The sequence below is a fragment of the Rhagoletis pomonella genome, unplaced genomic scaffold (assembly GCF_013731165.1).
Source record: "Rhagoletis pomonella isolate Grant_MI unplaced genomic scaffold, Rhpom_1.0 Rhpom_scaffold_00021, whole genome shotgun sequence".
In the NCBI taxonomy this organism is placed as follows: Eukaryota; Metazoa; Arthropoda; class Insecta; order Diptera; family Tephritidae; genus Rhagoletis; species Rhagoletis pomonella.
The window spans coordinates 662,089-675,305 of record NW_023458575.1 but is presented as its reverse complement, the minus strand read 5'-3'; the positions used below and the strand labels follow the sequence as shown (position 1 = coordinate 675,305).

The following is a 13,217-nucleotide window of genomic DNA, read 5'->3' as shown; positions in this document are numbered from 1 at the left end:
TTTTTTTGTCGTAACTAACACAAACATAGGCCGAATTACCTACTTAATATTGCAATAATACTATCTTAGTACCTCAAAATTCTGGCTGTTACCGTTGCCGTTAATGTAGCTTGGAAAAGGGGGTGGCGCTGCTAACGTAGTCATTGCACCACCCGCACCGTTTTCTGTTGGGGTTTGTACTATGCCTGCTGTTGATCCCGTTACTGAGGCAGTGGTAGAATTTGCAACTTTTTTCGTAGATTTATCCAAGTTCTCGCAAAATGCAGAAAAACTGCTAAAATCCATTGATTTGATTACTTCCATTTCGATGCGGCACTAATGATGGTGATCTACACACCACTAGACCGTGGCTAGGTATATGTATCTTTAATTAGCAGAATTCATGATAGAAAAAGTGAAGCCAAGTAGTTGGATGGAGGAACAAGTACATTTTTAGTGAAATCAGTTCAAACCTATTTTACAATTGTAGGTTTAAAAAACTGCACGAACTCAAACACAAACTGAAAGCCTCAGTACAATACTCATCACTGTTTAAATTGAACTTTTTATTTTAAATGCATAAGCACAATAATTTGCATTATAATACATCTCTCATCCAAATGCATGTATGTACATACATACATACATAGTATGTACATATATATGTATGAATATCACCACACACTACACTCTTCATCTTTGCACTAATTACTTATAAATCATTTATTCAGCGACAAAGAAGAGAGGCATTTAGCATATGCACATGGCTACGGATATTCATAGGTTTGTATGATTGTATTATTTGATATACAAATTTTTTCCTCTTATTATTTGTAAGTGTTTCTGCTTTTGTTGATCGCCTCACTTATTTGTCTACGTAGTGTTGTCTTTTCTCTAAAATTTTTATTATAACTTTTTTTGTAGTAATGGTACAATTTTATTGCTTTAAATATACATCCATATGTAATCACAAATGTGGCAACAACACCAGTAACAGCGAAAGCCAATAACAACTAATAATAATTATTATGATTATGCACAGTATAAAATGTCGCGAGCGAGAGGTACGATGGCGAGAACAACATAAACGTAGACGAAGACGACAACGGGTAAAACTTCGAATTCGACTTCGGAAACAACGATGAACACGGAGGAGGCGGCGACAGAGTCTTCAGCTGTGGTGACAATGGACGCCGATGATTTAGTTTAAGCGTTAGTACGCTTGGTTGTTAGGGTTTTATACTTTTGGTTTTGTTTTTTCAATTGCAATAGCTATCTACATATCCAGTATGAAAAAATCACTGTGTTTTCTAAAATTTCCTTGCTGGACGAATTAATTAATATTTGATCTTTTTTCTTTTCTAATAAATGAAACATGCATATTTTTCACTCTCCATCGCGCGCCACCGACGACTACGAAGAGCGGTGCGATTTCAAAATTCTTTTTACAACTTAACACGGCGACGCTCAAACAAATAATGAGCAGCAGGGCAACTTACGCTAAACAAAAATGAACGTGTGTATGCGAAGAGATAAGCAAAGTGGAGACCAAGACCGAAGCAGTCAGCGACACAGGCTGGCAAGTAAACTCAAAGCAAAGTAGTGATATGTGGCGAAGCAGAGATGGAATTTCAAAATTTCAAAATGTGCCTAATGGACTGCAAAAATAGTGCCGAAAAGGAGATGAAAGTACCACAACATTAGAATTAGATATATATATGTATCTTCAAAAATAGTATTTTTAAAGTACACTGAAATAATATAATAATTATTAATTCCTTGGATCATATTATTCGGCAGTCGGCTGGGGAATTGATGAAACCAAGTTTTTCTAAAAGTCTGAGTGGTATGTATAAAGAAAATTAATTTCTGTTTTCCCACGTTGGCGATTTTTAGCGTGTTTTTCAATTTGGAGTTGGAAGCCGTAGTGCAGTATTTAAAATAATTAAAAGTGATTAAAATGCAAATATATATACCATCAAAAGACCTTTCTGGGGGCACTAGGACACGAGGAATCTGAATCTGCAGTTTATTTTTACCAAAAATCCCGCGGCTACTTATAAACTAATTTAAGTATTTCTTACTTATATACGTAAACATATCAACATTTATTGAATGTAATATGGAAATTTATTAAAGAAACATACTTGGGCATGATTCCACGAAAGTACTTATTAATCGCTGGCACAAAATTTTAAAGCGCGCATAAAATGAAATGGTGAAAAAATAGTCAAGAAACATCTTTGATGGTTTGATTTAACATCGGATTCGTAAAAACATCGACAAATATCGATGTTTGAAGCCACGACCATCGATGTTGCTCGATACATCGATGTTGTTTTACATCCCTAGTCGAAAGCTGGACTTATTCAATTGCGCTAATCTGAACGGCAACGTTGAATTTATAGCTACTGAGAAAACGAACTAGATCGTTTTTATTGTTTAAGAATTATTACGACTTTAAAACCGCTGGGTGTGGTATACCTACGGTGACCATCCGTTCTGTTTTTTGCAGGACCGTACTGTTTTTCAAAGGTCGGTCCTGCGTAATTTTTCAAATTTAAAAATCCTGAAAATATACTGCTTTTTTCCAAGTGTCCTGCATTTGTCCCGGATTTTATTCGTTATTTTAAAATTATCGGATAATGGATAGATTTTTTCAAAAAAGTGTTTTTTGGTACTTTTCGTAGCTTTTCTTCAATATCTAATGAAAAAATCTCCCAATCAACGTAAGCGACTTACAGCTCGAAGGGTATTGATGTGCCTCTTACCAAAATATATAACTTGTAGCGACTTCAATGATAATTATTAGTGCTACAGGCGACCATTTGCATTTTGTCGTCAAAGTCCAAAAAAGTGAGATTTTCAATCAAATACGCAGCTTCATTTGATTATTTTTTTTTTCATTATTTTAAAAATTCGATAAAGAGGATATATCATTACATTAAATTTTGACCCAAAGATAATGAAAATCGGATTAGAAATGTAGATTAGGGTTATGATTTTTTAAATTTTGATTTGCCTGTGCTTGCATTTAATGAACTTTTGTCCATATATTACTTTTTTGGCGATATTTTTGTTGGTTCGTGAAAATACCTCCCGCGCACACTATCATTTCATTTACAAGGCTGTTGCATGGAAAAGCCCCATACCTAGTATAAAAATTCGACCGAAATTCCTTTTTGCCTACCAAGTTTTGATTTAAAAACGATGTGTATCAGCACTAAATCCACGCGTCTATTTTACTTTAATAAAACCATAAAACATTTGAGAAGAAAAACACGTTTGAATATAATTTTCTCCACTTAGAAACTGATAATGAATTCCGCTATGCGCGGGAGTTTTTTTTATAATTTATCAAAATTGTTGTTATTTTTTGGAAATTTATACAAATTCGGATCTTTCACTTGATTTGTTCAAATAAATTAAAGTGAAATTTTAAGAAAAAGCAGTTGCTTAATTTTTATGCATACGGCTCAATATTCAATTACGAAGGAGGAAAACATTGAAATATAGCTATTTACTCATTTACCTATAAAGCAGCGTGACATTTTGACCAGCTTTGACTATTCTTCTCTACATTGATTAATTTTAATTAATTTCATATAATGGCCTTTGTTTTCCGTTTTAAATTATCTTAATTTTAATTTTTCGGATCTATTACTTATATGTGATAGTTTGTTATATATTGGCATATTATGCTAAATTTCTATAATATATGATTGAGCCAAAACTAAATGAATTGTGCCAAAAGTGCCTCTGTGAATGCAAGCGGCAAAAATGGCACTATTGTGCCTACTTTTCCATCACTGTGGCCAGCTGCGGTAATCGAACTAAGAGCACACGGGTGGCATAAATGTGGCATGAAATCATGAGTATCTATGTAAGTATGTATTAAAGATTTATGCCGATAGGCAGTGTGCGGACTATAAATATTTTTTGTGGTAGAAAAGCCTTAAAAATTGAGGTCGATTCCAAAGAATGTGGTAGATTTACATAAAGGTAGGTATTAATATGCAAAATCTTCAAGTCTATCGCGTCTTTTATTAGTATATAAAAGATAAAATACTTTGAAATACATACATATTTACATAAAGAATGGACACGAAAAAAACTAGTCGATTATATTTACTCACCACTTGCGTAAAGCTAACTGTAAATGTAAAGTAAGTATACACATTCATAGAGTACTTTGTCGTTATTAATTTCGCTTATCTACTTTTTGTAACTTCTACGTATTCTTCGAAATATGTTCGGCGAAGTGTGAGCTTGCGGAGAAAATTTTGTGTAAAAAGCAAGAAAAAGTATGTGTGGACGAGGAAACATATGTACGTCGAAGCAATCTTTAAGTAGGCTCGGGGCGCTGAGCTTTATAATGCAACGAAGACAAATAAAGTCCAAGATGCCTTCAAGCTTAAAATGTTGGACAAGCTCCTTGGTTTTTGTTATTTTTTGGCCTAATATATACTTGGTGTGGCAAGCACTCTGCCAGTGTGGCACGAAGAGCAAAAAAATAAATCGCAAGAAACGAAATACTAGTTAACACCATTAATTTATATCGAGTGTATATTCCTCATCATCAAATGAATCACTATTGTATATATCACCTGAATTCATTAATTTTAAGAGATCGTCATCTACAGTAAAATTATGGCAGCATTTTTCTTCACGTTTTAAACCGTATCTTATATATAAAATAGCGTTTAACGTTTTAACGCACATTGGATTTCTTTGCTTAGTTTTTATTATATTCATTGAACTAAATATTCACTCTACTACTTCTGCATTACTTATAGGCAAAACATGAAAACTAAAAACTAGGTTGCCAAGGTCAGCAAAAGGGTTTTCTCCTAGGGCATTTCGAAATTGATAAACTTCGGCCCAAAATTTTACAGTTGAGTCTAAATTACTCCAGGTATGTAACGTTAACCGTTGCCATTGCATCTCTATGGATGTTTATTCGTCGTCATTATATTTGTGTTTTTGTTGCTGTAGTTGAACAAATACTTTTGGTTTAATTACTCTTAATGCATTTCCAACCGAAAAAAGTCAATTTTTTTTAGTGTGGCAATATTTGTAGGGAGGCGTTGGCGTAATTCCTTTATTAAAGTGATAATAAAATAGCGACCATTTTCTCGAATTATTTTCTCGGCTTCGTGGTCAAAAGCGTTTGTGCTTACTTTTGTTTTTAAATACTCTTCAAAACTGTGATAAAACTGAGGAAATGGAGCAAGGTATGGTTCCAACGGGGAGCATATAGGATCAAATGTGTCCGCGCTAATAACCACTAGGGAGCATAGATGCGAAAGTAAAACATTGAGTTTATTAAAAATCTTCATTGGGTCTGCATTATTGCTTTCGAACAACTTGTTTACTTTTTGCACCTGAAAATTAGGCAAATAGTAAAATCGGCTAAAAACGGCAAACTTTTTTTTACAAACCGGCTAACAAATCGGCTGCCGGCTAGATCGAATTTTCTCCGGCTAGTTGCTATCAAAACCGGCTAAATCTAGCCGGAAAACGGCTAAAATGGCAACGCTGATCACGGGCTCTAAAAATCAAGAAATTTATATGAAAAAGTGTTTGCAATAACGTTTGCTGTCGTTCATAAAGCAACATAAAGGCTCAGTTCTGTTCTGACGCGAGTTAGCATTGAGCCATTACAGCCTTGTTGCCATGAACTGGTATGTCAGATATGGGGTAGATATTGTTCAAAAGGACCATAACCCATCAAACTCTTCACAATGGCGACCCGTTGAAAATTATAGAAAGAAAATAGTTAAAAACGAAAGAAGACATCTAAAATTAGTAGCATTTCGAAATTAATTGGCAGAGAGCAGCAGATACCGTCACAAAAACGGGTGTCCATAGCTTAATGAGAGGGCTCAAATGTAAATGGCGCCATTTTGTTTATAATGAAGATAATTGAAAAAAGTTTTTTTGTTTAATATAGTTAGCTTAATAAAGAAGATGATAAAACAGAAATCTTTTTTCTTAGGTTGTGTAATATGTTGTTATAATGATTTTCGGCTCACCAAAATTTTTCGTGTCCATTCTTTATATGTATTACTACCCTGTCGAGAATTTCTTAGTCGACTACTAAAATAATAAACTTTTAGCCCGCTTATTACGACTAATTTTTAATTCGTCCCAAAGTCATGCAAGGCTTAACCGAAGAAATGTGTGTGTTTATATAATTTGTTTTACAATTTTCACTTTCAACGAAAATACTTGTATTTAAAAATAAAAAACAATTATGTATCTACATATCGTTACCTTAATTCACAAAGGCCCTAACCAACAAATTTTTTATTTCACAGAAGCAAAAAAACAGTAATTTTTAAGCAAATACAAAACCGCCGTCATTTCTCATATAAAAATTTAAAGAGTACCGTTAATTTCTTCATGATCCAATGATCTAAACTGCCGTAACATAAATAAAATAAAATTATAGTTTTAGAAACTAAAACCCCCCTATTATAATTGCCATTCGTACTGTCATCAGGTATGTAACTTGAGAATAGAAATCGCTGCATCTTTTAGGCGCATCAATATTACATAGTTACATCCCGAGCTAATAAAAGGAAGGTAAAAAAAATATTCCGACGAAATGATACCCCTCCATTTTTTAAGTCGGTTACACGAGGATCAAAAACGGGGAAGTAGGGCTTTTAAAAAGTAGCACGTAACTCCATTGTTCTTGGTACTAACGCTTTAAAATTTTGAGTGCAGGTGTATTTAAATACATACTAAAAAAATCTGTGAAAAACGCAGTTTCGAAAAAAGTGGTGGTTAGGGCCTTTATGAATTAAGGTTATGACACGTACATATATTGCCATTTCCAGCGCACGCGGAGTTTACGCCTTCTCACTTTAGCTCGCTCCCAAACGGGTGTTTGGTCGCTAGAGGATACGTGGATATAAATATCCGAACGTTGTGAGCTGCGATTTGAACCGTACACACAAGAATCACTTCTGGCTACTCCCAGGTATATGGCAGTCAAACGTGTTTCCCACTTACGTGGACTTCTGCATACGGAACCATCCTCTTCCTTGTCGGGATTAGATAGAGAAGCAAAGCGAATGGGTCTGGTGGTGAACGAGGACAAAATAAGTATCTTATGTCATCACACAAACAGTCAGAGCATTCGCGTCTTGGCACCCACGTCACTGTTGATAGTTACAAGTTTGAAATAGTAGACGACTTCGTTTATTTGGGAACCAGCATTAATACCAATATTAATGTCAGCCTTGAAATCCAACGGAGAATCACTCTTGCCAACAAGTGCTACTTTGGACTGAGTAGGCAGTTGAGAAGCAAAGTCCTCTCTCGTCGTACAAAAATCACACTATAAGTCACTCATCATGCCTGTGCTGGTGTATGGCGCGGAGGCATGGACAATGAAAACATCTGATGAGCGGCTCTTAGAGTTTTCAAAAGAAAGATTCTGCGCAAGATTTATGGGCCTTTGCGCGTTAGCGATGACGAATACCGCAGACGATTTAACGATGAGCTGTATGAGCTTTACAACGACATAGACGTATTGCAGCGAATTAAAATTCAGCGACTTCGCTGGCTAGGTCATGTCGATCAAATGGACACAAACGTTCCAGCTCTGAAAGTATTCAATGCGGTTCTCGATGCTGGTAACAGAGGAAGAGGAAGGCCTGCTCTGCGTTGGAAAGACGAGGTGGAGAAGGACTTGGCTTCACAAGGCATTTCCAATTGGCGTCAGTTGGCACAGAAGAGAAACGACTGACGTGCTTTTCTATACTCGGCCAAAATCGCTTAGGTGGTTGCAGCGCCAATAAAGAAGAATTTTTGGAAATCACAATGTAAAAGTAGTGAGTTGAAATCAACGAAAAGTAGTTGAGGCGTATCACGAATTTGTCCATACAGTTCACTCTAATGCTTGAAACACAATACCCGGCGAACGGCGAAGTTTGCCGAATTGGGCTATGCCGTCGTTCACCGTTCGCCCTGCTATTTCGCCAACTTTAACAGAATTAGAGCGGTAGCGAAAACAGCTGATACCATTTCGTCGCACTTATAAGTGAGGTGACCATATTTTGAAAAACGAAACCATATTTAGAAATGATGAAATGAAACTAAATATAAATATAAGGCAAGGGGGAATTATTATAAATTATTTTATTTTAAGCCAGATTTAACGAATCGTTCACTGTATTTTTCAACCATCAAAAATAATTCGTGTTACATGCTGTTTTCTTCTAAATCTTTGAAAGTAAAAAAACATACGGCCACCTTTGGCATGTACTGCCGCCATCGCCCAGCAGAGCGATAGAAATAAATCTATCGCCACGAAACGCCGCCGAGCGAACTTCGTATTTCGCTTTGGCTGTGTTCAATTTCATATGCCGCGGCGGGTGTTCTAATTTAGACAGCGGTAATTTCGCTGTGGTGAGTTCGCCGTTTGCCGGCATTGTGTTTCCACGGTAAGGCAGTCTGCACACGTTTCGTATAGCTTTAGCCGCGTATAAAATTTTGTTTGCAGCAATGATTCCTCTACGCCTCAAGATCTGCATACGAAGCAACTTAATAGCGTCAAAGTATAATGCAAAAAATGTTAAGTGATGCAAAATTATTATTTCTTTAATTAATTTTCAGTTATTTTTCTATTCTTTGCACGAATTTTGTTGTTTTATCGTTTTTTTTTATGAAATGCAAGCACCCACATGGGAAATTGTAAACAAATTTCTTCTTCTTTCTCTTTTCTAAGCGTACGTACGCCTAGGTACCCGCACTGCTGTACGCCAAGCGATTTGCAGCTAGCTTGCTTTTACGAATTCGTGAAGCGACGACTCGTATACAGCCCTCCATTTAAATGCACGTGTGCGGCATCAAAGCGTACAACTTTCGTATGTAGCATATACTACGCGTCTAAAGCTATACGACCCGTGTGCAGACGGCCTAACGCTATTGGTTTCGCAGCCGAATTACGTCAATTCACTGACCCTAGCACTTACAGCGTTCTTACGCTATATGTATTTGCATAGGTAAATGCTACTTTTTTTGTATATACTCGTATGTCCAGTATATTAGAACGTATCAGAAAAGTAGCATTTACATAAGCAAATACATACGGTGTAGAGCACTATTAGCAAATTAGCCATGTGTTGACCCATAATAGACATACTAACACGAATTAATTAGAATATGGAATGCAAAAATTAGCGGAAATGTCGCATTCACACTGTCTAATTCACAATAGTACATAAAATTAACAGAAATTTGGGGGTGGAAAAATTGTCCACATTGTAAATAAGAAATTATTTTAAAATGTGGTAGATTTTAAGGTTTTTTAGCAAAAAAAAGAGATAGATCTACCACAAAAGTGGTATAGTCCGCACACTACCGATGGGCCTTGTGGCGCCGCGACGCCGCACAGTGGGACGTCCCCATATAAGCTGCGGCCAAAAGTAGTAATGAAATTTCATATGTGTACATATGGTCCTTTCTGCACTTACAATGAAGAAATGTGGAAAATGTTAAAAGTCGACGCATTGTGACGCCCTCAGTGGTACAACTACCACAAAAGTGGTAGACTGCCGATAGGCCTTGTGGCCAGTGTTGCCCGAGAAAGTCGAATGTAATAAAATAATTTGATTAGTCAGATTCTGATTGATCAGATTCTAAGTAATTACTGTTAACTCAAAAAAAAAAAAATCATTTGAAATCTGAATAACTTTGTTCATTTCTTTCGAGTTTGCTTTGATTCCAAACGAATGTTTTTATAAGTATGTTTGTATGTACATTCAATATTTTTCTTATTAATAACAAGTAATTTTTAAGCAAAAAACTAAACCGACTTCAATTCCCATATAAAAATTTAAGATAATCTTTAATTTCTTCATGATCCAATGATCGGATTTAAATTAGTATGGGACCGCCTGTGAGGTCACACTTTTCCTTTAAAAAAAAAATATTTATAGAAATCGGTTAACGTTGTCCAAAGTTATGCGGTAACATACATAAAAAAATATATATTCCGACGAATTGATAGCCTGCTCCTTTTTGTGAAGTCAGTTAAAAATAAAATGCCAAACAAGTACGTACTGTGTAGTACATACGACGTAAATAAGTATATACATATGTATGTAGCTCCTTCAAATGAAAAATACGTATAAATATATACATACGTACATATGTACATATTAGGGCAGTGCGATTATTCGAGAAAGTTAGTTAATCTTTTATGCGGTTAATCAATTACTCGCGTAATCAAGATTTTGATTATTCAAAACGATGATTAATCGAGTTACTTGAAATATGATTGCTCAAAAAAATTAATTTTGCTCGTTAAAAGAGTTTGATTTGGAAAATGCTTATTTTTAACCGACTGCCCAAAAAGGAGAATTATTTACGCAGGTGGCGTCGCACGAAGATGGAGCGCACCAGCGTAAAGTTAGTGTAACGAAAATAGGAGAAAATAAAAGACACAGTGGTTTTAGTGCAGTGAAATTAAAAATCGTTTTATTTGTAAATATCTATGAGGTTGAATAGTGTGGCTCACAAGAGTTGGCTTACCGAACGTGGTGTGATGGCTGACGTGATCTCCTTGCTGTCTTCTAAGAAGTGAAAAAGTGCCAACAAACGAAAAGGGATGTAGCCCACCGCACAGTAACTTTCGTTAAGTTTCCCCTCCAATAAGTTACCGTACAGTGGGGCTTGTTGTTAGCGGCTGGAAAGATAGCCGTAACTTATGTATGTGTTTGTGTGCTCTTACATCAAGTGACAAAACGCGGATTAGGGTGGTGCAATATATTTAGGTCGCGGACCTAAACATACCGGCCCCCTTGCGGTAAGCAAGCTATGAAAAAGAAAAGGAGTCGCGTCTCAACCGTCACACGCACGTGAGGAAAGTCTTAAGGACTAACTATAATATGCAGCGCGGATTTTGTACTGCGCGGGGCTGCTTAATCGCCAACGCTTTCGTCGCGACCGGTTCATCTGAGGCTGTGGAGAAAAGGACATTGTTAATTGAAACAGACGTGGTTTGAAATTTCAATGCACTTTTTTTATTTAAATTTTTAGGTATGTGTGTGATGAGTGTGTGTGTATGTGTGGTTTTGTCTTCTTAATCTCTACGTTTATGGTTGGCAGGCTCCCGAAACAACCAGACCGTATATGGTCGCCTGGACCAGGAGACCGCCCACGGTGGATGGGGGGTCCCGCTCACCATCATCAGCGCATGCAGATCGAGGCCCAGTGTGAGGCGTATTGGTGACGCGCGGAAGAATTGCGGATCCGCCAAGCGCATGAACTGGAACGGGGCCGCAACCTTAGGGTCCAGGTTCGACGGTGGACTCAGACGTATATGGTGGTCCAGCACGACTGCTTGGGTCGTAATGCGGTCGGAGCTGCTGTATCTTCCTCGCATGGTGACCGTGCAACGCTGCAGACGTCCGGATCCGTTGCGTTCCAGTTGGAGATCTCTCACCAGTTCCGAATCAACCAATGAGTTTGGTGCGCAAGGGTCAATCATTGCGCGAACCAAATGAAGGCGGCCCCTTGCTTCAATCCGCACTATTGCGGTCGGCGCGATGGGGATAAGCGCACGAATGATCGGCGTTGATATGGCGCTTTGCACTAGGCGGCCCGTTCGGAAGCCGGTCGGTGGAGCGCGTTGTAAGGCACGACTATTGATGTTGCTGTCGTTTGTGCGCGTTTTGTGGTATGGTGCTGCTTTGCGTAGCCTAGACGATCGCTTAGACGAGCGGAAAGTACGAGTTTCCGCGCCGTCGTGTCGTTTTGGCTTGCGTGGCGATCGTGATGCCGGGCGGAAAGGACTGGTTTCCGCGCCGCCGTGTTGCCGCCAGTTGTGTTGTTGACGCGTTTGCGAGCGGAAAGGACGAGTTTCCGCGTCGCGTCGGTTGTATTGCTGACGCATTTGCGAGCGGAAAGGACGAGTTTCCGCGTCGCGCCAGTTGTGTTGTGCACGCGTTGGCGAGCGGAAAGAACGAGTTTCCGCGTCGCCCGCGCGTGGTTGTAACTTGTCTAACGGTCTCGGTGTGCCAGTTCCAGAGTTGCGCTTTTGTCGCTCATGTGGGGAAGAGTCTGTCCTCTCTGACCCCTCTAACTCATCCTCTTCGACCTGCTGCGCCCACGACTTCGTCTGCTCCGTAACGTCGATAGAGAGTGCCCCGTCCGAGCTCTCGCCGTCGTTGATCGCGTTCGCTGGGTGCCTTTGGTCTTCGCAGTCATCGAGATGGAGCGAGGTGTGATGCTTTTCGCGACATCGGTGGCATCGATCCGTGCTGCTGCACATGTCGAGGCGGTGGAACGGCGAGAGGCAGTTTGGGCAATATTTATGCAGCAGGACTGCACGCAGCCTTGCTTCGACCGCTTTGCCGCGGTAAAGGGGGCATAGTCGAATGCCATGCGCTCCGCCGCATAGCCGGCATAGAACCGTGAATTTATCAGCGCGTTCTTCTGCATGTGCGCGATTAGCCGAGAAACGAGTCATTCTGTAAATGAGTCTCGTAGTTATGTCCGTAGGTGTAAAAAGTTACGTACTATTAGTTTTGGGTTGGGTGGTTTTGTGGTGAGTAGTGGTGCTGTGATGCAAGCGTGATGCTGTGATGCAAACCAAAACGTTGCTTGTGTAGCAAAAACCAAAGAAAAAAACGCTTGCTGTGGCTCTTGTGGCACGTTGGTTGTGGCAGTTGCTGTGATGCTATGTGGACGAACGTGATGCTGGTGACGATTGGTTGAGTCCGTTGAAAAAAACTCAGATGAGATGCTGTGTGGACTAGAATAACTCAGTGAGAGGGGAGACCAGTATTAGCATGTATGTATTTATAAAAAAAAATATTTATTGGTTCAAAAATGGTGGGTAGGCACTGTGGCCAATGGCAAAGTTCGTTTGCCACCTCTGCATGGTTTTAAGTCATGCAGAGTCCGCAATATGCTCCGGAAGCAGTGTCCGGAGGATGCATCAGACTAGGCCGAGCATACTTTGAAGTGCCATCTTATTGAAACTTAAGAAAGTTCAATTACTTGGCAGTTGAGAAGTGCATGTGCAAAAATTTCCTAAGTTGCATAAAGGAAATTTTTGCACATGCAGCAGTACATAGCATGTATTTAGGCGCCTGGTGTTAGCAGACGCGCCTAAACAAGAATGGTTTGGACCACGTCAACTAATTTATATAATTTTTTTTCAAAGGAAAAGTGTTACCTCACAAGTGGTCCCATATAAATTTGGTTTAAATCCGATC

The 13,217-nt window shown here is 38.7% G+C and overlaps 1 protein-coding gene across 1 annotated transcript in view; it reads right to left on the bottom strand.

Moving 5' to 3' along the window:
- Nucleotides 1–12,466, bottom strand: part of LOC118749581 (serine-rich adhesin for platelets-like) — a 64,465-nt gene extending 51,999 nt beyond the window's left edge. The window contains exons 1-2 of the mRNA XM_036484389.1: nucleotides 11,180–12,466; nucleotides 4,116–4,132 (exon numbers count right to left, since the gene is read on the bottom strand). Coding sequence (XP_036340282.1) covers nucleotides 4,116–4,132; nucleotides 11,180–12,466 — 1,304 coding nt within the window. The remainder of the gene's footprint in view (nucleotides 1–4,115; nucleotides 4,133–11,179) is intronic.
- Between the last annotated feature and the right edge of the window lie 751 nt (nucleotides 12,467–13,217).